The sequence below is a fragment of the Seriola dumerili genome, unplaced genomic scaffold, assembly GCF_002260705.1.
Source record: "Seriola dumerili isolate Sdu_G_001 unplaced genomic scaffold, Sdu_1.0 BDQW01000017.1, whole genome shotgun sequence".
NCBI lineage: Eukaryota > Metazoa > Chordata > Actinopteri > Carangiformes > Carangidae > Seriola > Seriola dumerili.
In genome coordinates, this window is record NW_019174272.1 from 11,185,057 (window position 1) to 11,207,176 (window position 22,120).

Below are 22,120 nucleotides of genomic sequence, written 5' to 3' on the forward strand. Positions count from 1 at the left end.
AATTCAATGCAATTTAAGGTTAAACTCCAGCAATTTAAGCACAAAACCTGCCGGAGCCGGTGCATCACCCCAAAGTCTGAGTCCCTCCCCACTTCTTTAAAGGGGGAGAACGAAATGGTCAAATTAAACTCTGCCTATAACAGCGCCAGGGGTTAAATTGGGCCGGGGCCCGCCGAAGCTGAGCTCCATGTCCTTCAATATCAAATAGTCATATCACACTAGTATTTTTCAAGTCTCACAGTAAACCTAACAGCATATGAGTAGCATACACAGTCTCTATAACTGCACAAATAGCACAATTTGATGTAAAAGTCATTTTGCTCCGTGGTAACTTTAAGGTCCCCGCACAATAATATGTTGACAGCGCATGGACAGACACGAAAGAGAAACAGAGAGTTCTTCAGACTATCAGGCAAAGTGAGAAATATCCTTGAATCTGTTATTGTGATTTATTCCCATTCTGCTGCTCCTCTCGGGCCATGTGCATGCAGGAAGGTGTGTGAGTGAGTACTATTGGTTATCTTGATGCTCTGTGTCTCTGTCACTCTGCAACTTCCTCATGATTCATTAACAGGTTTTTAGGTTAGTATGCTTTTACAAAAAGGAATGTAATTTTGTACCTCATTACAAAAATATAGTTATATAATTTTACATTTTTGTTTAACATAATTAAAGAAGAGGAAGCCTCAGAGCCTCCTTCATGAAGAAATAGGCTATATTTAAAAAAAAGACCTACTCTTGTGGAACTAAGAAAGTTGGTTGCACCAGTGCAACCAGTGAAAAAGTTAGTGTGGAACCTTGATTAGGATATCTTGGTTTTGAGGCCCATCTCGTACTAAGTTCTTTAATGTTGGTTACTTGCTAATTCTAAGTCTGATCTGATACTTACATTTACCTGAATATTGATGAAGTATGTACCTGGAATGTCAGCTGTGGACTACTCAATTTAACACACCTTATTTTGACAAGCTACTCAATCCAAATATTGAAGCTCCTGGTTCAAAAGTGCGTGCATTTTTGCAAACCTATGTGTCAGAATTAACTTGCACCACTGCCTATACTTTTTGTATTCACAAAGTCTAATTTTCACTTGTGTATGTAGTGAAATGCTGCGGAGCTATAAAGGAGAACAGCTTTGAAAGAGCAGGCTGAGGTGGAGTCAAGGACAGTAAAGACAGGAACAGACTTTGATCAGGTTTATTTTAGCAGATACCTGTCCTTTAAAATGTGCCTGGATCAGCCCTGATCCTGAGGACACGGGACATCTCTATCAAATTTATTTAAAGACAAAAACTGCTCATAACTGTTCTCAAGTTATTATCATCACTTCCCACTCCCTGCTGTGCTGCTTCCTTGTGGGGAGTGACACAGTTAGAGCCAAATATCAGTGCTGTGCATATTCGACATTATTCCACAAGATCTGAGTGAGTGAAATGAGGATAACAGTGCACCTCACCACACCTGGCCAACTGCTACGTCTAATGGGATTGTGTGCAGTTATTGCATGCAGTCCCATCTGATTACATCGTTTCAAAGTTTCAAAGTTTCAAATGCTATTAAACTTCCAGCAAGCAATTCATCTAAAGCAATCTGAGGCTATTATTATCTGTATAGTCTCTTTTGAGTCTTTTCCGTCTGTTCAGCCACAGTGCCTATCACTGCCCATCATCATTATTCTGATTTATTCCAAACAATTCTGATGGAAGAAGATTTTGATGGAAGAAGTTCTCATTTTGTGCTGAACCCTGAGCTGCAAGTCAGGGACAATCTGTACGTTTATTATAACTGTTCAAATTCTAACCACTGGATGTCATTCAGCTCAGGCATCCTATTTAGTAATCACTGAAAAAATACTCTTTTTTTTTTTTGTCCAAAGACATAATTTATATCACAGCCTCAATATTGAACAAAGCACTCTGATTTTGTTGTCACTGCTTTAAAGAGTGAATCTTCAGTACAAAAGGAATGATTACAGACAAATATCTGCAAACAAAACTGAAACAACTCATCTTCTTAACTGCTAAGCAACCTCCTCTTAAGTTAGCACACACTTTTTTTCCCTTCTGTTTTTTTGTTCTTGCTGTCGTCACTATGACCCAAACATGTCATGATGCATTAGACCCTAACTGTGCTAAAAGAGAATCTAAATACGCCCCATCTCCAGGAGGCAACAGGCCAAGTGCTGTATTCAGCATTCACCACACAATAACAAAATGAATATTTGATTTGGATTGGTACAGCCACTTCCTGGCTCCTGCAACGCCCTGAAGAACAAAGCAGTTCTCCTGTTACCCATGGACAGTTACAACTACTTTAAATAGCGCTCTACTGCAGCACAGTGTGCACAACGCCCTGCAGGAAATAGAGTTTGACTTGTTAAGAGTTGCAGAAGAAAAGTTGACTCAAAGACAAACTAATGCAAACTTCAAACAAAGTGACACTGTCAAATAGAATTAATAAAACTTTATTTCTCCTTGATGAGATTTCACCTCAGCAGCTCCCTGGTCTCCACCAGGAACAACAACACAGAATCAATAAAAATGCTAAACTCAAGGTCTCAAATCATTTCCCTCCAGTCTATGAGGGAACAACAATCAGCTGCCCTTTGGTAATACTTGAGAGTGGACCACAGTGTTCATATGAGTCCTTTCAACTCTTGTTACTGCAGATGTCCACCAGCAGCCAGCCCGCAGTCAGACTTATAACTCAAAGTGACAGTGAGTGAGAGGCAGCAGAGAGAAAAGTCCACTACCTGACAAGCCTCAGACAGACAAAAGGAAACTGGCTGCTTCATTCACACTGTCCTTGAGGCGGCTGATCAGCTCGCTAGTGTGGCTATTGTGTCTCAAGCTAAATCAGAGGTGTGTATACGAAGGTGTGCTGAATATTTGGGCGTAAAGTTGACCATTTATAACAAAAGGTTGTGCTGCTGGTTTTTGTTTGAGACCGTTCTCTAAGGATGTTTTCAAAATGAGACCCTTTCGAAGAATTGCTCTCAGTCCGGTCGCAAACAAATTCTCGAGCAAGCTGTCTGTGATGAGAAAAAGGTGCGATTTAAATCTGGTCAAACTAAGGCATTTGTAGTTTGAGCTAAACCGCTTACATAACCAGGTGCTTATTACACATGAGCATGTGGGTGAGCAAAACCAACAGCTGATATAAGAAAAGTATAGCCTTCGTGATATCTGGGCAGATAAAACCTTCTTCCTGTGTCTACTTACTCACTCTGCTCTAGACACATCTAACCAATGAGAAGAGTGTATAATCGCACATGGATTTCAGTGATGCTACTCATCCACTGATGTGAACCAGAGCAAACAAATTATAGGTTTGAAAATAGGCCTATGCTAAACAGCAGGGATTCTGCTGGGAGAAGTAATCACCCCTCTGAACAGACAAAATATGAACATTAAATCTAAATACCAAACAATTAGCACATAAGGAGGAGTTGGCGTGGTGGAGCCAATGGCGTTCGCATTTGCATATCAGCAGAGTTATAGTAAACTATAGTGGCTGCATTCAACACCTGAATAAACATGGTTGGACCCTAACAGTGTCCAAACAGCTGATGAATGAACCAGTGATTGTTGAGCATGAATGAAGTAGCTGGCCTGACTGAACTAAAAATTTTCTCCATAAACTGCCAGAGGTATTAGTGAGTTTACAGCACAGAGACATTTGTTCCATGACCTAAACCTTTATGACAGTGACTGCACCCAGGCAGCATCAATACATGCACCAAAACCTTTAAAATGATCTCATGTTTCATCATGACACATTTTGCATTGAATGTTGTCATGTGTGTCTTGTTGTGGCTCGGCTCATCAAGGCAGATTCCTAACACTGTTTGTGTAATGCTGATAAAGTTCACTCAACAATCTGGAGAGAATCAGTGCTAATAAGCTCAGCTTCACATCTTGTTCAGGGTATGAAACAGATGAATGCAATTAAAACGGTAGTCGCTAGCTAATCATACGTGCAATGAAGGAAACGCACCAAAGCGTATTATTAAAGATGCTAGCTAGCTTAGCCCCAGTGACTGCAAACAACAGTCCACAAGTCCTGTCCTCTCACCTGTGGGCTTCACACACACCTTCCGACTCAGAACTAAGCCAGGTAATTTTTGAATGTAAACTTAACAGCAGCTTGCTAGCAGCTAAGAGGACACAATGTGAAAATACAAACCATTGCATTTCTCCTCTCTGGAAGAGGCTAACCCCCTCCCCACAACTCAAACCCTTGTGCCAAGCTAACATACCTGCCTATCCACTGAACGCTCAGAAACAAAACTGATATTAACCCTCCATCTAACTCCTGGTAACACAGCAAATAGCCACAAAACACACATGTAATATGACATGAGAGGCTTTCTGTGCATGGACGTGATTATTCTTGTGAAATTAAAACTGATCTCGGTGGGGTTTTTTTACATTACTATTGGCCGCTCACTCTGCTGGAATAGCCGCCATGTTTGCGGCATGTGTTTACACAATTCCACATTTTGCAAGACAAAGTGAGAGAAGTGACAGCAGGGTGCAACAGAATGTATATGCAGTGTAGCTTTTGTAGCTTATTTACTGCAATTATATCAGTGAGTCAGATGATGTGTTGGGGTTAAAATGCTATACATGCCACCTTTAATAGCTAGTTATAGAAAATATGCATGAACACCACTTGAAGCAAGAGCAGCAAATACAACCAAAGTTCAATTTCTGCTGTTGTTATTGCTTCATTTCCAGGGTAGTTCTCCAGTGGGGTAAAATGAAAAAATGATAGGGTAAACTCCCGGTGTGTGATGTATTTATGTAAGGTGCAGGGCACAGGTGTATAGATCGTGTCTCTGGGAGCCAAGGCAGCGTGACCCTAGGCCTTTCATTAACTCCACAAGAGTACAGTGTATCAGAGTCATGTAAGGTAATGTGAACGGCAGTCTTCACCTCATAATGGGCGACCCTCTGGGACTCGGAGATGAGCTGAGCGCTGCACACTTTGCAGTAGCTGTCTGTGAAAAGCCCTTGGTCCACCTCTGTTGACTTCATCTGGAGAAAGAGACAAATTCAGACATGGTTATTGACCTGGATGCACCAAGAACTGAACACGCAATAATACAGTTCAACAGAACATGCTTCAGAAAGCCTGAGATGTGACGTGTTCTGATACTGTTTTGAATGCCTGGCCTACAAACTGAAAGGCTGACGCACACTGGACCACATTCACTAACTGAATAAGGACTGAAAAAGAAATTTACATTAAAGTGATGTCCACATATTCACTATTTACACAAATAATACATTGGATTTTTGTTTGTCACCATAATGCAGCCTTACTTTGTGAGTCTACAGGGAGCACAAACAAACCAACCAAGATATAATAAAGCAAGTAAACAATAATCTCATTTCATACTTTCATCGCTGTTAATCAATATTTCATCACGTCAAGCATCTGAGTTAGTGACAGACGCTGAGCAGCTTCTGCAAGCAATGAGTCAGAAAAACCATTTAATATCATCTCAACATCTCACTAAAACTTCAGTCACGAAACCAAAATTATATTTGACAACAATAAATAAATAACAACAACAGATCACGCTGACAGAGTTTTTCCTGGAAATTCATTAAAATATATGAGTGAAGCCGGTGCTGCATGTTGGGAGAATATGGGAGAGAAAGCTGCAAAAAGCTTTTATTTCCCTTTCCACAGGCACATCTGAGCCAATTCTTTCTGTCTTCTCTTTCTATTACTAATTCAGCCTGGCTTCCATTAGGGGTTCACATTTCATATTTGGAAGCAGTCAGGCTCAACTCATCCTCATTTACTCAGCCACGTCTTCATTAGGAGCAGCAGGACAGATGAGAGCTGAGGTCATGTGGGTATACTGACAGCAAATCCTCTCCAACCTGTTTGAATTCTCTTCCCCAGAAATTGAGGTACAACTGAAAAAAAAAAAAGGAACTTTTAAAGCTAATGCTAAGTTTTATTCAGGTTTGTCCACTTTTGCATTCCAATGATCACTTATTTCAGATTCTTGCCAGCTACACAATTATTTTCACTAGACTCCTGTTTTTGGACGCACCAAATAAGTACTAGAGTTGATCCCATTCTTATAATAGTATCAAAAATTCCTCCAAAATTACCTAAATACTGGATTGGCAATCTGCGAGTATGAGATTTTATGCACCAATCCGATAAATAGCGCAACGTTAGCCGTTGGCCAAGGTCACTAACAGGGGTCCAGACCCAGATGCTGTCCTATCCAGACCCGGAACTGTAACCTATAAATTATTGAGAATTAGAACATTTTGACAAAGTCATCTGTTTTAACGTTGCCTTCACAGCACTGGTCACATGATGCTACTCAGCCAATCATTTCGACTTGAGTCAGTGAGTGAGATACACACATGCTCAAGGTGAGACGATCTGAGAAATAAGTAATGTGACAGCATGTGACAGCTACAGTACTGCTACAATAGTTTTAAATTCTTTTTCCATTTGTTGTCAGGTATAAAAAGATCCTACATTAACAATGTAAAAGGACGACTTGATTACTACAAGCAAATTATTTAAACAGCATTTCCCATAAAACAATGAAGGCAATCGCATCCATGCAAGGTTAGCAGTACAGCTGTTTTTTTTCTGTTTTTGTTTTTTTTTTTTTTTTTGGGGGGGGGGGGGGGTTAAATCACATTGGTATTGGATCAGTACTCTGTATTAGTTAGCCAATGCACAACTTCAGGTATCTGAATCAATATCAGTGAGGAAAAAGTGGTATCGGATCATCTCTATTAAGTACATAAGTAAAAGCCTCTGTCATTTAGTGCTGTTACGTATATTGGATGCTGTAAGCTGTAAGGTACTCTCTATACTTCCTGTGTCATCTCTTGATGCTTTGCAAATAAATGATGAGTTCTGTGTGTTGGAGCCACTTCACAACACACTGTTTTCTGCCTGGAGCTGCAGGTACAGCAAATAATACATATGAGGAATATGACAGAATAGTCTTAGGAGAATGCATGAAACAGAAGACTTTAAAGTTTAAAAGTCATTTAATAATATATATCTATATATAAATATAAGACAATGGATTTTTGAGGCCATAAACCATATACATGTTTGAGTGTTTTGATTTTGGTAAATGTTTAAAGATCCCTTCAGTTTAGAAGTTTGGGTTAGGGTTACTGAGTGAGATCATTTAAAAGCATCCTGGAGGCCTAGTGGTTAGGGTTAGGGTATGATATATACCATACACTGTAAGTGGAGCACTTGCACCTCATAGTACAGGCTCTACTATGAATATTATTTTCTCTGACACACTGCAGGATAACCCCAAAAGCATGTTGGTTTTGTACGATTTACTGAACTGAATCACTCTATATTATTCATAACAACAGGATGATTTCAACACTTTCTTTTCATCTTCATTATTACGCATCACCTTTCCAGGACATGGCATGACCTTATAGCGGGACGTCCTCTGCCTCTGAGCTGCTGCCCCTCTGCTCTCTGGCATCCAGCCGCCCAGAGGCCACAGCCAGACTGACAAGACAAGGATAAAACATGTCAGGGGCCCAAGTGTGTGCAGACAAATTGCAGAGGAAGAAGTGAAATATAAATAAATCAGTGACACCGCTCTCCTCCTCAGTCTTGTAATCAGTCAAGAGCAGCAGCGTTTCCTGTTCATACGCTACAGGACAAACAACATAAATGAGCGGCTTTCAGAGCTCTGTCGGCTTGTGCCAGTGTTGGGCCCACCGCCTGTTTTAGCAAGGGTGCACAGATGCTGGAAATGAATGATTAATCACCCTAAATTCAGTTAAGGAGCAGAAGCATTGGTGGCAACAGCATGAGGAGATGCATCAGCAAAAGCCCAAAAAAAAACAAAAACAACTCCTATCCCAGATTTTATTTTCTGCAGCTAGAGGAAGGATTCATTGTGAGTTCCTCCATTGTTAAGTTTGCATTTTTGCCTCAGTTTCAGACCAAATTGCCACGACTCTGCAATGTGGAATAAACAGATAAAGAGCACAAATGAACAATTTGTGTGTTTATTTCCCTAGTATGTCACAATAATGCGTCATTATGCTGGAGGCCAGGAAGCATTTATTCGTATTCATTGTGAGGATATAACCACTGACCCTAACTTTTGTCTGCATGTGAATTCAGTTTATTTTAGCGTTACTGCAGAGTGCACAGCTGTAGAGAAGAATAATTAAGAAGCAGGGGAGAGGGCACATCACTACAGAATTAACGAAGTATTTATTTCTGTGGTTTTGGCCATTTTGAGCTCCTGTTCTGTATATTATATTTACCAAACTAAATCTGATCGCTGCAACTCTGAGAACATGTCGACATTGTGACACTGCTGCTGCTGGAGATATGGATGGCAGTTAAACAACCAAAATAAAAATTACACTTTATATTAGGCCTTTTATCTCCCCTAAACCTCCTCCAAAGAACATCTCAAATGGATCAGATTATATTTTTCACTCATGTTAGATCCCTCCGTAACAGCAACGCAGCATACGAAGAACAAACAGCTTAGTGGAGGACGACTGACTGACCTTGTACTGCTGATGTACCTTAAATAAGTATCTCATTGTTGAGTCTGACAGGGACATGCAGAACAGAACTTCACCACCTTCAAAGTCATTTGTTGTACAAATAGACAAATAAATAATTTAGCTTGTTTGACAAATTGTCCTCTCTGACTCTGTGGGGCTGGCACCTTTTCAAAATAAGGACAAACAAATTTGAACGCAATCAATGCAGTTTAATCCTAAACTACGCTGTAGGTCGTTCTGTTCATTTGCATTACCTCCGCTGCTGCATTTGAGTGACAAGCTGATCTTACTATGACACAAACAGCTTTACTTTTCTCCACAATTTTTCAATCTATGGCATTGATCCCACAATGCTTCCACACCTCACTTCTCAGATGGTTTGGTGTCATGATTATTCCTTCAGCTCGACCTGCTACTTTTCTCCATACAGTGGGTGAGAGACGGTTCATTGGAGTGCAAGTCCTGCTGTGCTTACTGTGGCTTTGTCTCAATTCATGTACTTCCACACTCACTCTTGCTGTTTTGAATGCATAAGTGCATTCACATCGACAAGATTGGTAACGTGCCGTACATGGATGGTGCGCTCAAAAAGTTCAGTGTGAAACAATGGACACTTCCCACCCTCAACGGTCACCATCTTGGCTGTGTAGCGGATCGGAAGGGGCCAAACATTTTCAAACACTTGTGAAAACGGCGGCAGACGAGTGAGGACACGTTGCCCCATGACACAGGGAGCACACACAGGAAAATAAAATGTTCATTTTCAAATGACTGCACAATGGCTGTGTTTGATTTGGGACAACACAACCCTGTCAGGGCTGCACGGTACTGGTTAGCACTTCGTCCCACAGTCCACATTATACTGTCTACATGTGAGTGTACTAACTAATTTTATTTTAAAAAATACAGATATATTTTAACTTTTCCCATGTTTGAGCAGCAGTTCATGTTCAGGTGAAAAAGCGACAGCACTAAGACACAGTAGCAAATATTAGGTGGCTTGTTACTGTTCTGCAGCCTGGAGGATTTAAACCACTTCAATTAGAGACGAGACCGAGGGTGAACACACCTGTCAAATCTGTGACGGATGTTTGCAGTATAGGCAGCTTTGGCATAATTTTATTATGTGCTTTTGTTTTCTCTACCAAAAAAGTTATTTTCATCAACGTTGCTGGATTAATGGTTAAAACATTGAAAAGAAAAACATAAGCATTAAGTTATAATAAACCAGAATAATCTTTCAATCCTTTACTAGACAGCAGCACTTTCTCCTTGTCCCTCAGTGCGTCTGTCACCCAGCAGCACAGGAAGGAAAGCAGGAAAAGTCTTGCTGAGGGTAAAGCACACTACTCCAAAGAGTGTGCTCACTGAATTAACATGTCCCTCTCCTTGGCGATCAATTCATTAAGCTAATGGATTTTACTGTCAGATACATCGCTATAATTGCAAGAGGTTGACTCTCTTCTAAATGAGATGCTGAGAAAAATATTAATTTTCACCCAGTCTAATTGGATAAGGGGAAGCATCGCAATCACAAACCAACACGGGGGTTCTCGACACAATTCAATCATCAATATCTGATCAGGACAGCTGTTGTCAACATCATTACAACAAGGTTCTCTCAACTGAGCACCGTGGGCTCATTACAGTAGCTGCAATGCCACTTTGGTGAAGGAGAAACACAGGACGGAGAAGTCACAGAGGGAACAATGCAGCGCGCCTCACGTTAACGATCAAATTAGCAGGAAGCCAGCTTGTTTCTCACACCTAGTCAACACTGTTTACCATCCGTCTTTGACTCTGCCGTCAGCATATCAGATGAGGCAAGAGGCATAGAGCCGGAAGCCCGAGGCGGGGGGGGGGGAATAGAAAAAGCTGATGAAACAGTGGGAGGGAAGGAGTTCAGAGATGAAAGAGAGGTCACAGCAGTGAGTGCCCAGCAGATGCTGCAGCTATAAAAGGTCAGTTGTAATTCGTTAGGGAGGGCGTTAAGCTGGGGAGCTGGACGAAAGCCAGTTGCACAAGAACTGGACACATACTGGACTTTCCAGTAGGTGTCCCTTTGACGGAGGACAACTCAAAAACTGGATTCTCATCATGAGCTCCATGGGGCACAGCTGCTGTCTCAACAAGAAATCTGACTTTGATATCAACACCAAGTTCATAGCAAGAGACAGTTTAAACTCTAAACCACGTCTCCTCCTTTTCCATAACACCAACAGATTCTGATCGAACAATCCACAGTAGCCGCTCTGTGAGATTGTATTTAGGCACACTGATGCTTTGCTAATGTCAACATACAGGTGAGCAGACCTGCCTGCCTTGGGAAAATATTTTGAGCATCATAATAGTGTAAAGCTTTGTTTGTATGCTTACATACCACTCCACTTTGCACTTGCACTTTTTTCCCTACTCATCAACATATCATCAAGTTATTCAACATATGAATCAGCTGTGAAGAAAACAATACAATCATATATTCTTGAGAAGAACTCTAATGAAAAGACATATTTACATTTGGGTATAGTGTTTGTGGCCATGTGTGAACAATGTGACTTCAGTTCACAGGAGGCTGAACCCTGGTTTTAAACTTGCAGGGTGAAGTTTTATAAATGTTCACCCCAAGTTTTGGAACTTTAGTCCTGGAACTTAAGTTTAACTTTGTCAGTTTAAATGCTTTTTAGCTAGCTAGCTTGTAAATTACGTAACGTCAGGCTAACGTTACCAACGTTAAATAGTTTGACACGTTTGGCAGGTCTGCCTTAACTTAACTCAATTCACAATGTCAACTTTCCACATCCACCGCAGCCCGTTTACCTTTGCAGAGGAGTTTAAGCATCGCCATCACCTGAGGAGCTGTAACACCTGTTTCTGTTGCTGTGTTGAAATGAGTGACATTTGTCAGTTGTCCCCGCTTGACGGTTTGGGGGGGACTGAACCCGGCGCTGTGATTGGTCGAACTCTTCTTCTCTTGTTAAGCGGCTTAGACGCTGCTGACCCCTTGCTGTTAGACTTGACTACTGTACGTGCACAATTTAACTTAAAGGCGTCACCAGCTTTTTTTTTTACAGCGACAAATCTTACCAGCGTATTTGATGTCAAAATGCTTACCTTCTACGCAAAATGCGTTCAGGTCTGGGTGAGGCAGATCTCATTAATTTTGGTCAAGTATTCTACAAGTTCAGATTTTTGACCAGATGATGGAAAATTCAAGATAACACCAACGTCATTAATGCGAGGAACATGAATATCTACCAGTTTCCACGTTTACCCATCCAGTAATACTGCACTTGCTAAATGCTGTACTGTGTGACACTGCACAGGCACTTTACTGCTACTACTGACAATCCAACCTACATTTATACTGTACTTGTAAAAATATAGCATACACACACACCATAGGCCTATGCCTTTTCTGTTTATATTTCCAATTTAAATAAATTTCCATTTTATCTTTATTTATTTTATTATTATCGTATTATTATTATTATTATTATTATTATTATTATTATTATATTTTATCTATTCTATTTTCTTACTTTCTTACTTCTTACTTGATATCTGTTTATTTTGAATGTAAGCTACTGGAGCATTCTAATTTCCCTTTGGGATAAATAAAGTGTTACCTAGTCATTTCCTCCTGAATCAACAATGTAAACATGCTTGAACAGAGAGATGAAAAGTTAGGGGATGAGAAAAAGCACAAAATGATGTATCACAGTAGAGCCAACAATCTGTTCCAGATTTGGTCCCAATCCATCTAGTAGCCCAGATATTAAGATATTTCACTTGATAAGTGAAAAATCTGACTAGGCGACAACTGATGAAAAATCAGGGGATGGCAAATACAACCAGGAAACATCCACTGGGGACTATGAATGTTTGTACTACATTTTATGGAAGTCCCTTCCATAGTTGTGGAGATTCTATACTGAAATTTGAATAGCCTACATCAACCTGCTGGTGGTGCCAGAAAGTAAATGGGACTTCTTCTCTGGGGACCAAAATGTCCTGACAATCCAGTCATTATTTGATATAAGAAGATATTTTAGTCTGGACCAACATGGTGGACCAACCTACTGACCAAAGTTGCCACCCATAGAGCCGATCAACCCTTTCCCATGGCATAAAACCTTTTTACAGCCCTGTCCTTACACAGTTATGTCTGCCTCTGCCTTGATACTTCTAAACCTTGTCCTTGAGTAATGATCTCCTAGAACCCGAGCTAAATAATGACCAAATGTGTTGTCTCCTCCCTGGTTAATTTAATTTAGATTGCTACTGTAGTCACTTGGGGTGATTCTGCACCTCCCACGCTGAGACCTCAGATTCCTCTTGTGCAAAGCTGTTGTGGGAGATCAGCCCCAGACCGTTCTCTCCATCATTAAATTGTCAGAGAGTTGAAAGCACAGATCACAGTGCTGTAAAAAGAGAGGAGAAGAGGCATTTTAAAGGTTATGACTGATACCAGCTCCTGATATCCCAATCCGTACCATAGCTGCAATGTGCACATGGACCCGCGGCATGGGCTCCAAAGTAAACAGCCTGAGCCATTCTACACCTGAAACATCATTACAGAGTAACTCCATGTCATGCTCATTAAACACATGAGGTATGCAAAGAAAACTGCCTAAATAACTGACTATGGAGAAAAGCCATGCCTGGTGGGAAACTGATCAGACAAGAGGCTGAAATCTATGCAACATTCATCCATTTATCCCCAGTCATCCTAAAGCACTCCTAAAGCTGCTCTCCAGCTTTCACTCGGTCATTACTGAATTTAGGAGGTAGAAGACTTTGTATAATTCATGACAAAGAGACTTTAATTTAAGCTGTATCATGCAGGTCTATAAATTATACAGCACCTTACACGGAGCTTTTGCTTTGGACTTGCAAAATCCTGGGAGCCAATGACTGTCCCTCAGCTATTTGAAAAAGCAATCAGGTTTACATACAGTAGGACAATAATGTTAATGCATAATAGCGTTTGTTATTAGGAAGCTCAGGACTAATTAAGTAAATTAATTATTTGAAATAAACTGGCACGTCATGAAATAAAAATATATAGTTATAGTGGAAAGTTATTGACACAGATTACACATGATGCACTGTGGAATACGAACATGCTGCCTATCAGAGTTTGGAAAATGTTCTTGAGCACACTTTGAGTGTCTGGCATGATATGTAGATGAATTAGTATTCACTGGGCAGCCATTCAATGACAGGAATCATGTGTGGTGAGAAGGGAGTAAAGAGGCCGACAGTGAGCTCATATGTAAAGCCAAATTTAAAAGAATTCAATTCAATATTAACTGCACTGTCATTTAGTGCACTATCTGGCTTTTCAGCCTGGACTGCCTCTGATAGACCAGTGCTAATTAAAATCATTTTCTGATCTGCTTTTAGAGAAAAATAATAACCCATTTGAAAAATAATGACTGGGACTGCTGCAGTGGACGTCCCAGAATTCACGGAATAAAAGTAACATTCCCCCATAAACTGTAGCCCTGTTTAATGGAGAATGATGACTATACACAGACGATCGCGCTAACTCATAAATTAGAAGTTGGTCATTCATTCTATACGCAGTCTTACAAGTAGTAAAAGTGGCAATTAATCATAGCGGCTCCACACATTAAGAGTATCAGCTGGAGAGGGAAGTGCTGGGAAGACGTAGCTTTGAGCTACTGTCACAAAGAACTGCTGAAGAGCTGAACGCAGTAAGTCATAATGAGGTCCTGTTAAGAAAAGGCTCATAGTCTGCATATTTCACTTGCAAAAAATATGACAATGACAAGCTCCAGAAAGTATGCGCCAGTGTAAGTTATTGGCGGTACTTAGACTTTCAATTTTACGAGTCAAAAATGAAACTGTCCCCCAGCGTGGACTTCGTATTGAGTTGAGACACGAGTAACTGTGACCATTTAAGCCATGTATGCATTATGTAAATTTGTTTGTTTTTTTTTTTCATTTTGAGAATACTTATCATGGTCAAGGTTAAAGTTTGACATAGAGGGGTCATATATTTAAGAACTATCCCCTGGGGACCAGCGACCTAGTGCCATCCTCAGGACCTGTTGCCAGTGAAGCAAAAACCTCTGGAAACGTTGCTTTGGAAGGTGATCAGAATGGCAGATGTTTAAAGCACAGCCAACAAAAAGCATCATACCACCACTCATCATCATGTGTCATCTGCTTAGCCTTTAAGTGAGGACAATTATACAGGGAAATGACAAAAATCAACTGGTTATAGGGGTTATAGGGTTAGACTGACCTGTAGGGTTGTAGCTTTTTATTAAACATTCAGTATGGGCCAGTGTGGTCATACAGTAATTCATCCCTGACCGCAGCTCCGTTAAAGCAGTCTGTAAATCACCCTGAAGAGCTGCTATCCCTGCTAAACCTGTTGAGAGCTGCTAAACAGTGTATTCATTCTGGACGTCACTGCAGAGGTTTTCACTTCCATGATGCTCTGAAAGTTGTTAGAGAAGAGGGAAGAGATTTAGGTAAAAGTTAAAAGAATCCTCCTTGGGGCAGCTTTTTTACCTTCAAATGTATATTTCTAAAATCAATGCATCATCCACTTTAGTGAGAACACTAATGTGAAGCAAATTAAAGCAAATTTGCAGTCTGTACAGCCAGTGATAATTAAGTTGTCAAAGGTTGCGGTCCTCATAGTCCACTATTGATTCACATTCTCCACAGTCATCTCCACTGCACCTGCACTTTTCTAATTTCTCCTGACTTTGCAAGTGAAACAGACGATTTTTAAACACCCAGCGCAGCAGAGAGAATCAATCACAGATACAGTACAATAGCCAGAATTGTACTTTTTAAATGAACGGTCGTTATCTTTGCTGACCTGTTGCTGACAGTGAGTGATGATAAAGGAATGAAGCGAGATTGTCGGTCATGAATTTTGGAGGGCCTCCAACGCGGCTCTCTGAGGCCAGATATTAGTGTAAAACCCAACGTAGGCAAGAATCAGCAGAGTGAAGAAGATGCCATCTAAAAGTCACAAAACTGTAGCACTGGGAGATAAACACACTTCACACACTTCAGTGTGGAGGACAGTGAGACTGTGCCTAAAACTTCTGCACTGATGCAATAATTTAAAAAAGCAGGTTTGTAGAAGCCACTAGTTGTTCTTTGGATTATTGATGACATCCTCACTAATATTTCATCACTGACACAGCCACTGCTACACAAATGAAGGTAAGCAATTACAGTGTCATGGCTGTTTAATCACAGTATCGTCAGAATATGATGAGTAATTTGACTGACTGTGTCAGAATCATCTGTAATACACAGCTCACGCAATATTTCATCTCTACAGTGTTGAGTGGGCTTTTAGTGTTGGGGTGATGTATCTGGTTACGCTGATACTGAAACTATTTTACCGAAACAGCCACTAGCATATAATATATTGCCAGTCTTGATTATTTTAATATGAAAAACGATCTTCAAATGTAACAACAGTGTTTGAATTTTCCTTTTGTTTTTTTTTTTCTTTTGGAGGTAGAAACAAAACCTGCACTGGATCCCAGGAGTATCACTAGAGCGCAGATTGTTCACCTGTAAAAAAAAAAAAAGCGAGCCCATAGGTCATCTGTGCAGCAGGTTATTATCACCCATAGTTATGTTTTGTTGTTAGGTGACGTCTAGCAGCCGTAGTAATTATAACAGTAGCAAAGGGAAAAGTGCGGTGACGTGGTATAAAGAGAGACAAAGTCCCCGTCAGGAGGAGGTTGTGGTGGATGGATGGGTCAACGAAACACAGGAAAGTGACACGGGAGAGCGGTGTTCAATTCCCATGTGAAACTAGCTGTTTATATTGTTTGTATTACCCATGACTGTTCAGAAAAGTTAACCACATTGTTATTATTGTAACCATGACAACAAAGATCATCGAGCGTTGAAGTAATTATCTTAACCCAAATCACATAACCATGGCGACAAAAGTAGGTGCACCACTCACTCCTATGGGTCGGGACCCATATGGTTGTTCAGGTTGGAGGACCTGATGCTAGAGCCAGACCTATAAACTGGAAAGATATCAGCTTAGCTAGGGAATAACGATATCGGTGTATACGGATGGTGGCTGATAAGTAGCAAGGAACTGCAGCACAGAAATGCCAAAGTCTGTGTGAGGTCATCTCGAAACAGTGCTGGCATTGAGAGCTCTGACTGTAACTGCAAGCTGTCTCGCTCAGTCTCAAAAAACACAAAACACGACAAAATGAGTATCTATCGGCTGGTATGTTGTTATCAGATTTTTAGTTCCCAAATATCAATCAGCCTCAAAAATATATATGCTTTAATTATCACTCTGGTATTTAGAGTGTACAGTATCACTGGTAGTAGCAGAGTAGGGTTGGGTAATATGACATGAGATGATATAAATGTATGTACCGTCAGAGGGTCTGTCTCACTCTGGTAGTTCTCCCTTTGATTCCTGAGGTTGTATGAATCATTGTGGGCAGTGTTGAAAATCAAGGAGCAGGATTACTGTGTGGCAGGATTGGATTTAAAGGATGGTTGCATCACTGAGATGAAGTACTTTGATTTGTCTGGTATTTCACTCACTGGATTAACTAAAAATAGACGTTTCTGTCTGTGTATTTCATCCACATACGTTTTCTCAACTGATTATCCAAAAAAATGTATTACATCATCGAGCAACTGACCTGGGAACTACTTTGATAACTGAGTGATAATTTTAGTCGTTTCTTTACTTTCCTGGTCCCAGTTCCTCAAACACCAGGATATGGATGCTGCTTTATGTCCTATACCACAGTAAACTGAATCTCTAGGCAAAACAAAGTATATGAAGATGTCACCTTGAACTGTAGGAATTCATACGGGGCAGTTTTCACTATTTTCTGACATTTCTCTGAAAAAAAAACAAAACTACAAAAATTACCACAGAACATCTTGAAACACCTGAAAGTCAAAATGCTGACGTTCCAAGTCCTCAGTAGTCATCACTATGTTACTGCATGAGTACTCATCCTCGAACTTGACCTTCATTTTGATCTCGACTAAGAACCTGTAAAGTTTCATGACTGCATCTTTTTGTGACATTATCACAGTGACAAAATCTGGCCACAGACAGACAGACATCTCTGACACAAAATCACCTCTGTGCTAGATCCTACTACAGCAGGTGTCTCCAGGACCACATTCTGCCATGATGACACACACACACACACACACACACACACACACATACAGGCTCACAAGGTCAAAACAAAACCAGCCACACACTGTTGAAGCTGGTAATTAATGGACCCAACAACCAGCTTATTAATCGATCATGAAAATAATTGTGAGTTGCAGCCATACTTAGTTATTGGCCACAGAAAATAACAGCTGAGGCTGATGGGAATATTATTAGTTTTGCAGATATTTGGTCAAAAACTTGATGCTTGATGAAAAGTCAGGGGATCATAAGAGTTATTACAATTTATCCTGAGGGGAACATGAATAAATGTATCAAATTTCAAGTTGGTCTAATGGGTTGGATGGATTCACTCAAAAATTCACTCAGATCCACTCAGACTGACTCAAAATTTAACTTTAGAGAAGAGTGGCTTTAGAGGAAAATGCAGGGGATCACCAGCATCAGCAGGATTCATCTTCATGTAACCACAAACGTCTATAAAAACATTAATAGAAATCCAGTGGGTGAAATATTTCAGTCTGGACACTGCTATAACCTAGAGCCATGCCGCTAGCAAAAAAAACAAATCCAGGGATCCCTATGAAAAATGTATTTATATAAAAACAAATGGACACCAGCTTAGTCGGGATACGGTGAGAGGTCTTTGATAAGCGAATGCATAAGTATAGCATGATGTTGTTATAGCAACAGAAGAGGAAGGAGGTTGTTTTGGATGTGTCAGTTCACAATTCATGTGACTTTGACAAAGGAAGCTACATTTTACATCGTGTCTCCGACCAGTGGTCAGTGTCAGTGATTTCATACCATGACCATGACCATTCCCTAACTTTAACTAAGCAAGTTTAGTTTTCTTAAAGTAACAAAACTTTAAGTCTAGAGGTGGCAGATTGGCTACTACTGAAAAAGATGTTGTCCTGACAACAAGAGCCAATATGGGTCATTTTGAAAGACAACAACAAATAACCTATTGCTTGGATAAATTGGTCGTTTCTCACTGGACTCTAATGGTTGTGATTCACCAAATTATCATGACCCCTAGTGAGACAAAACATAAAATGACCAAAGAGTATCATTAGGAGTTTTAGCATATGCTCCATATGTTTCATATGTTCCATTTTCCTTCATTTTCACACTACATCTGAAGAGCTCACTTATCTCTGCTGTGCAAATGGTTTGGGTCAATTACAGGCCATCATTGCCTAGGGGTAACTGAGGGACGGTCTACATTTGGTTCCAGTTGACTTTTAGTTCACTAAATGCCACTTAATGTCCTTTTACAGTTCAGTATGAGCATGTCTGTGAGTAAAGCTCAGAACGTGTTACACTGCAGATAAGTGAGACTTCTTGCTGATTTAGAAAGTAAGAAAGGAAAAGCTGCATATACAGTATAAGAATGAGAGCAGCTGCCTGGCCTCCCCGTGCTCTCACTGTGACCTGTAAAGTCCATAGAAACTGTTACCTCTATCATCAGCAGCATTTTGTCCAGCTGGTGCTCCGGGGGCCAGTGAGAGACTCCAACATCGCTCCCAGGGGGTGCAAATTAGCCAGACTGGATGAATGAGGCTGCACACTCACACGGCAGAGACTGTACTTCCTACCCCAGAGCCCCGTGCACTGATCTGCCTCCCATTCTGTCTCTATCATTCTGCTGCTTTGGCCTTGGGGACGCAAATTCAAGCCAAATTGTAATGCCATGCCTCGAGGTCAAAACAATGAGCAGTTACTTTGTGTTTGCTGCTAAGTGGACTATTCCCATGCAGTGTGACCTAAGCATGGTCCACAGATCTGCTGAGTGAAAACATTAGCACGCACACTGGGCAGACTGCCTGCACTTCAGTAATATAATCAGCTTGGTGTTCAGCCAGAGCAGACATTTAGGGCAAATGTTGAGTTGGTGCGACAATAAAATCGTGACACTGGTCAGCTTAATGAGATTAATTCTTTCCAGTGTGGGCACAACATCAAACTCAAATCATGTTCTGTCAAAGAAACACTACAGCCTGAATATTACAGCAGACACCTGTTGAGCTTCAGTAGCAGTGCAGTCCTGCTAAATTCTCCCTCTGATGAATGGCTCACTAAGTCTGATTCGCACAGCACTTAACTGTGAGGGGAAGTGTTGAGCACACGGAGGATTTACAGCCAAGTTACAGCCAGTCAAAATAATATATTTCCTCTTGAACACGCAGCTTAAAATACAACCGCTAAGCTGTCCAATTAATTCTGCGTAGCATTACCTCAATGTGTGGAATCATTACTTTTCAAATTCATTAGGTGATCCATGACTTTTCAATTTATATTGATGGCTGCAACAGGCATCTTTCTTCCTTAACTCTCTCTCTGTCACGCACAAACACAAACGCACCGTCCTCTCCCCTTAAACCTCTGCATGCCGGTCTGTAACTGACTTAAACAACGAAGATACATCCTCACAAGACGAAGATGCGAGGCAGCTAATGAGAACTATAGTGAAGAAATAATACACTATGTCCTGTGCTGAAGAGTGGAATACTAAAGGGATGCTCCACCAGGTTGGTTTATATTTATAGGAAAACAGATTAAAGGTCTCATATTGTTTCGAGGTAATTCCCATGTCTTTATTGATCATAAAGCAGGAGTGAAAGAATGCACACAGCCTGTATTCAGAAACTGAGCCTTAAAACAAGCCGTCAGGAACTTTGTGATGTCACAGGTATACAGTCACTAACCCCCCCCCCCCCCCCCCCCCCCCCCCCCCACTATGCCCCCACCACGACACACCATCCAACCTTGCAGGATTTGGTTTCTCTGAGTGCTTTCCTGAAATCTGCTGTATTTTTATTCAATCACTCAGAAAACAGTCAGCCAATCAAACAAGAAGATCAGAGCCTCCTCTCTTCTGATTGGCTCACTGACCTGTTGGTACTAGAGATGCAGAGAGAAGCCCGAGAGAAGAGATGTAAAACTACACTGAGATGGTTTTTGGTTCTTAATACCACACATATATCTTCTTATGGATCAACACTTCAAGTAAAACACATTGAAAGTGTAAGATATAGGACCTTTAAGAACTTTCCTATCCAAGGAAAGAAGTGAGGTCTTGTTTCATAGATTGCATTTTATCCCCTCCTGGCCTGGGAGCTCATACACTTGACAAAATCCCAGCAATTCAGGCACTTTAGACAACAAATGATCAGAATCCTCAAGGCCTCAGTCTGCTGGTCCACAGGGTGGCCTTTCGGATTGAGCTGATAGAACAGGTGTCACACTGCATTCAATGTTTCATTTAGAAATCAAAGTAAGATAAAAAAAAAAAGAAAAAAAGAAAGAAAGTCTTTGCATGGCAGTTTTGAAAAATACAAGTTGTTGTGCAGATCCAAGGTCAGTCTGAGTGCTTTTAAGTTCACCCTTTAGCTACCACAAAAAACTGGTGGAAGAGATTCATCACCTTTGATAAAGCACGTGTTTCCTTTACTTAGCTGTTCGCTGCGAAGCAACTTCTGCTCCCTGTGAAAGTAAATATGTTCAGCTCAGATTATTGGAGCTCTTTGTTACTCTGTGTGCTATTTATAACAATCCTGAGACCCAACTCAGTTGACCTCCCGTGAAAGAAATAATGGAGACAGAGCTGAAAACAACTGCAGCAAGAAGGCAATAGAAGCAACAAAGAAGCAGGGCAATTTCAGCTTTACAAAAGCAAACAATTATTGATGACATCGAAGCGCTGAGCTTCAAAGTCTTTTATTTATAGGGAGAGCAAATTACAGACAGCAGGCGGGAGAATGGATGTTTTTCTTACTACTTTTTTCATAAATAGAAAAGACGACTACCAAAGATGCAGAAAACTGTAATATTAAAGAAAGGGTCAATGGAGGAGCTTAGTAGAGAACAGAAGTGATAGAGACGGGTTTGTGTCACAGTCAAAATTTCAAAAGGCTTTGACGGTGCCAAGATGGGGCCATCTTGTGGTCTCCAGGAGGACAGGGTGATGATATCATGTGGTTTCTCAGGGGGAAAGAGTCAACTTTAAATGAGGCAGGAGGAGATGGAGCTCAGAGCGGCTGCTTGGTGAAATGCTGCATTCTTCTTTTTTTCTCTCATCATGCTGGAAGCCGCAGAATCAAACCTATCATCCCTATCTGGATCTTTATATGTGCTGGAGTGGAGCTGCAGGAGGAGAGGAAGTCTCCTGTTTCACAGTGAAATATCTGCTGTTTGAACAAAGTGACACCCTCATGAAACAAACTGTCGACTGAAAACAAAGTATGGCGTCTTACCAGGGATTCTCTTCCATGTATCTGCTTATAATTACACATATTGAGTTAGTTTTACAGTTAAAGTGGCTCTCCACTCCTAAAAGAAACCTGATCTCCTCGTATCTTCAGTAACCAAAGAAATA

At 40.7% G+C, this 22,120-nt stretch overlaps 1 protein-coding gene across 1 annotated transcript in view; it reads right to left on the reverse strand.

The window, feature by feature from the left end:
- The window catches only part of zmat4 (zinc finger matrin-type 4), a 144,873-nt gene that overhangs the window by 120,938 nt on the left and 1,815 nt on the right, over positions 1–22,120 (reverse strand). Inside the window, exon 2 of the mRNA XM_022752943.1 lies at positions 4,938–5,039. Within this exon, the coding sequence (XP_022608664.1) occupies positions 4,938–5,039 (102 nt within the window). The remainder of the gene's footprint in view (positions 1–4,937; positions 5,040–22,120) is intronic.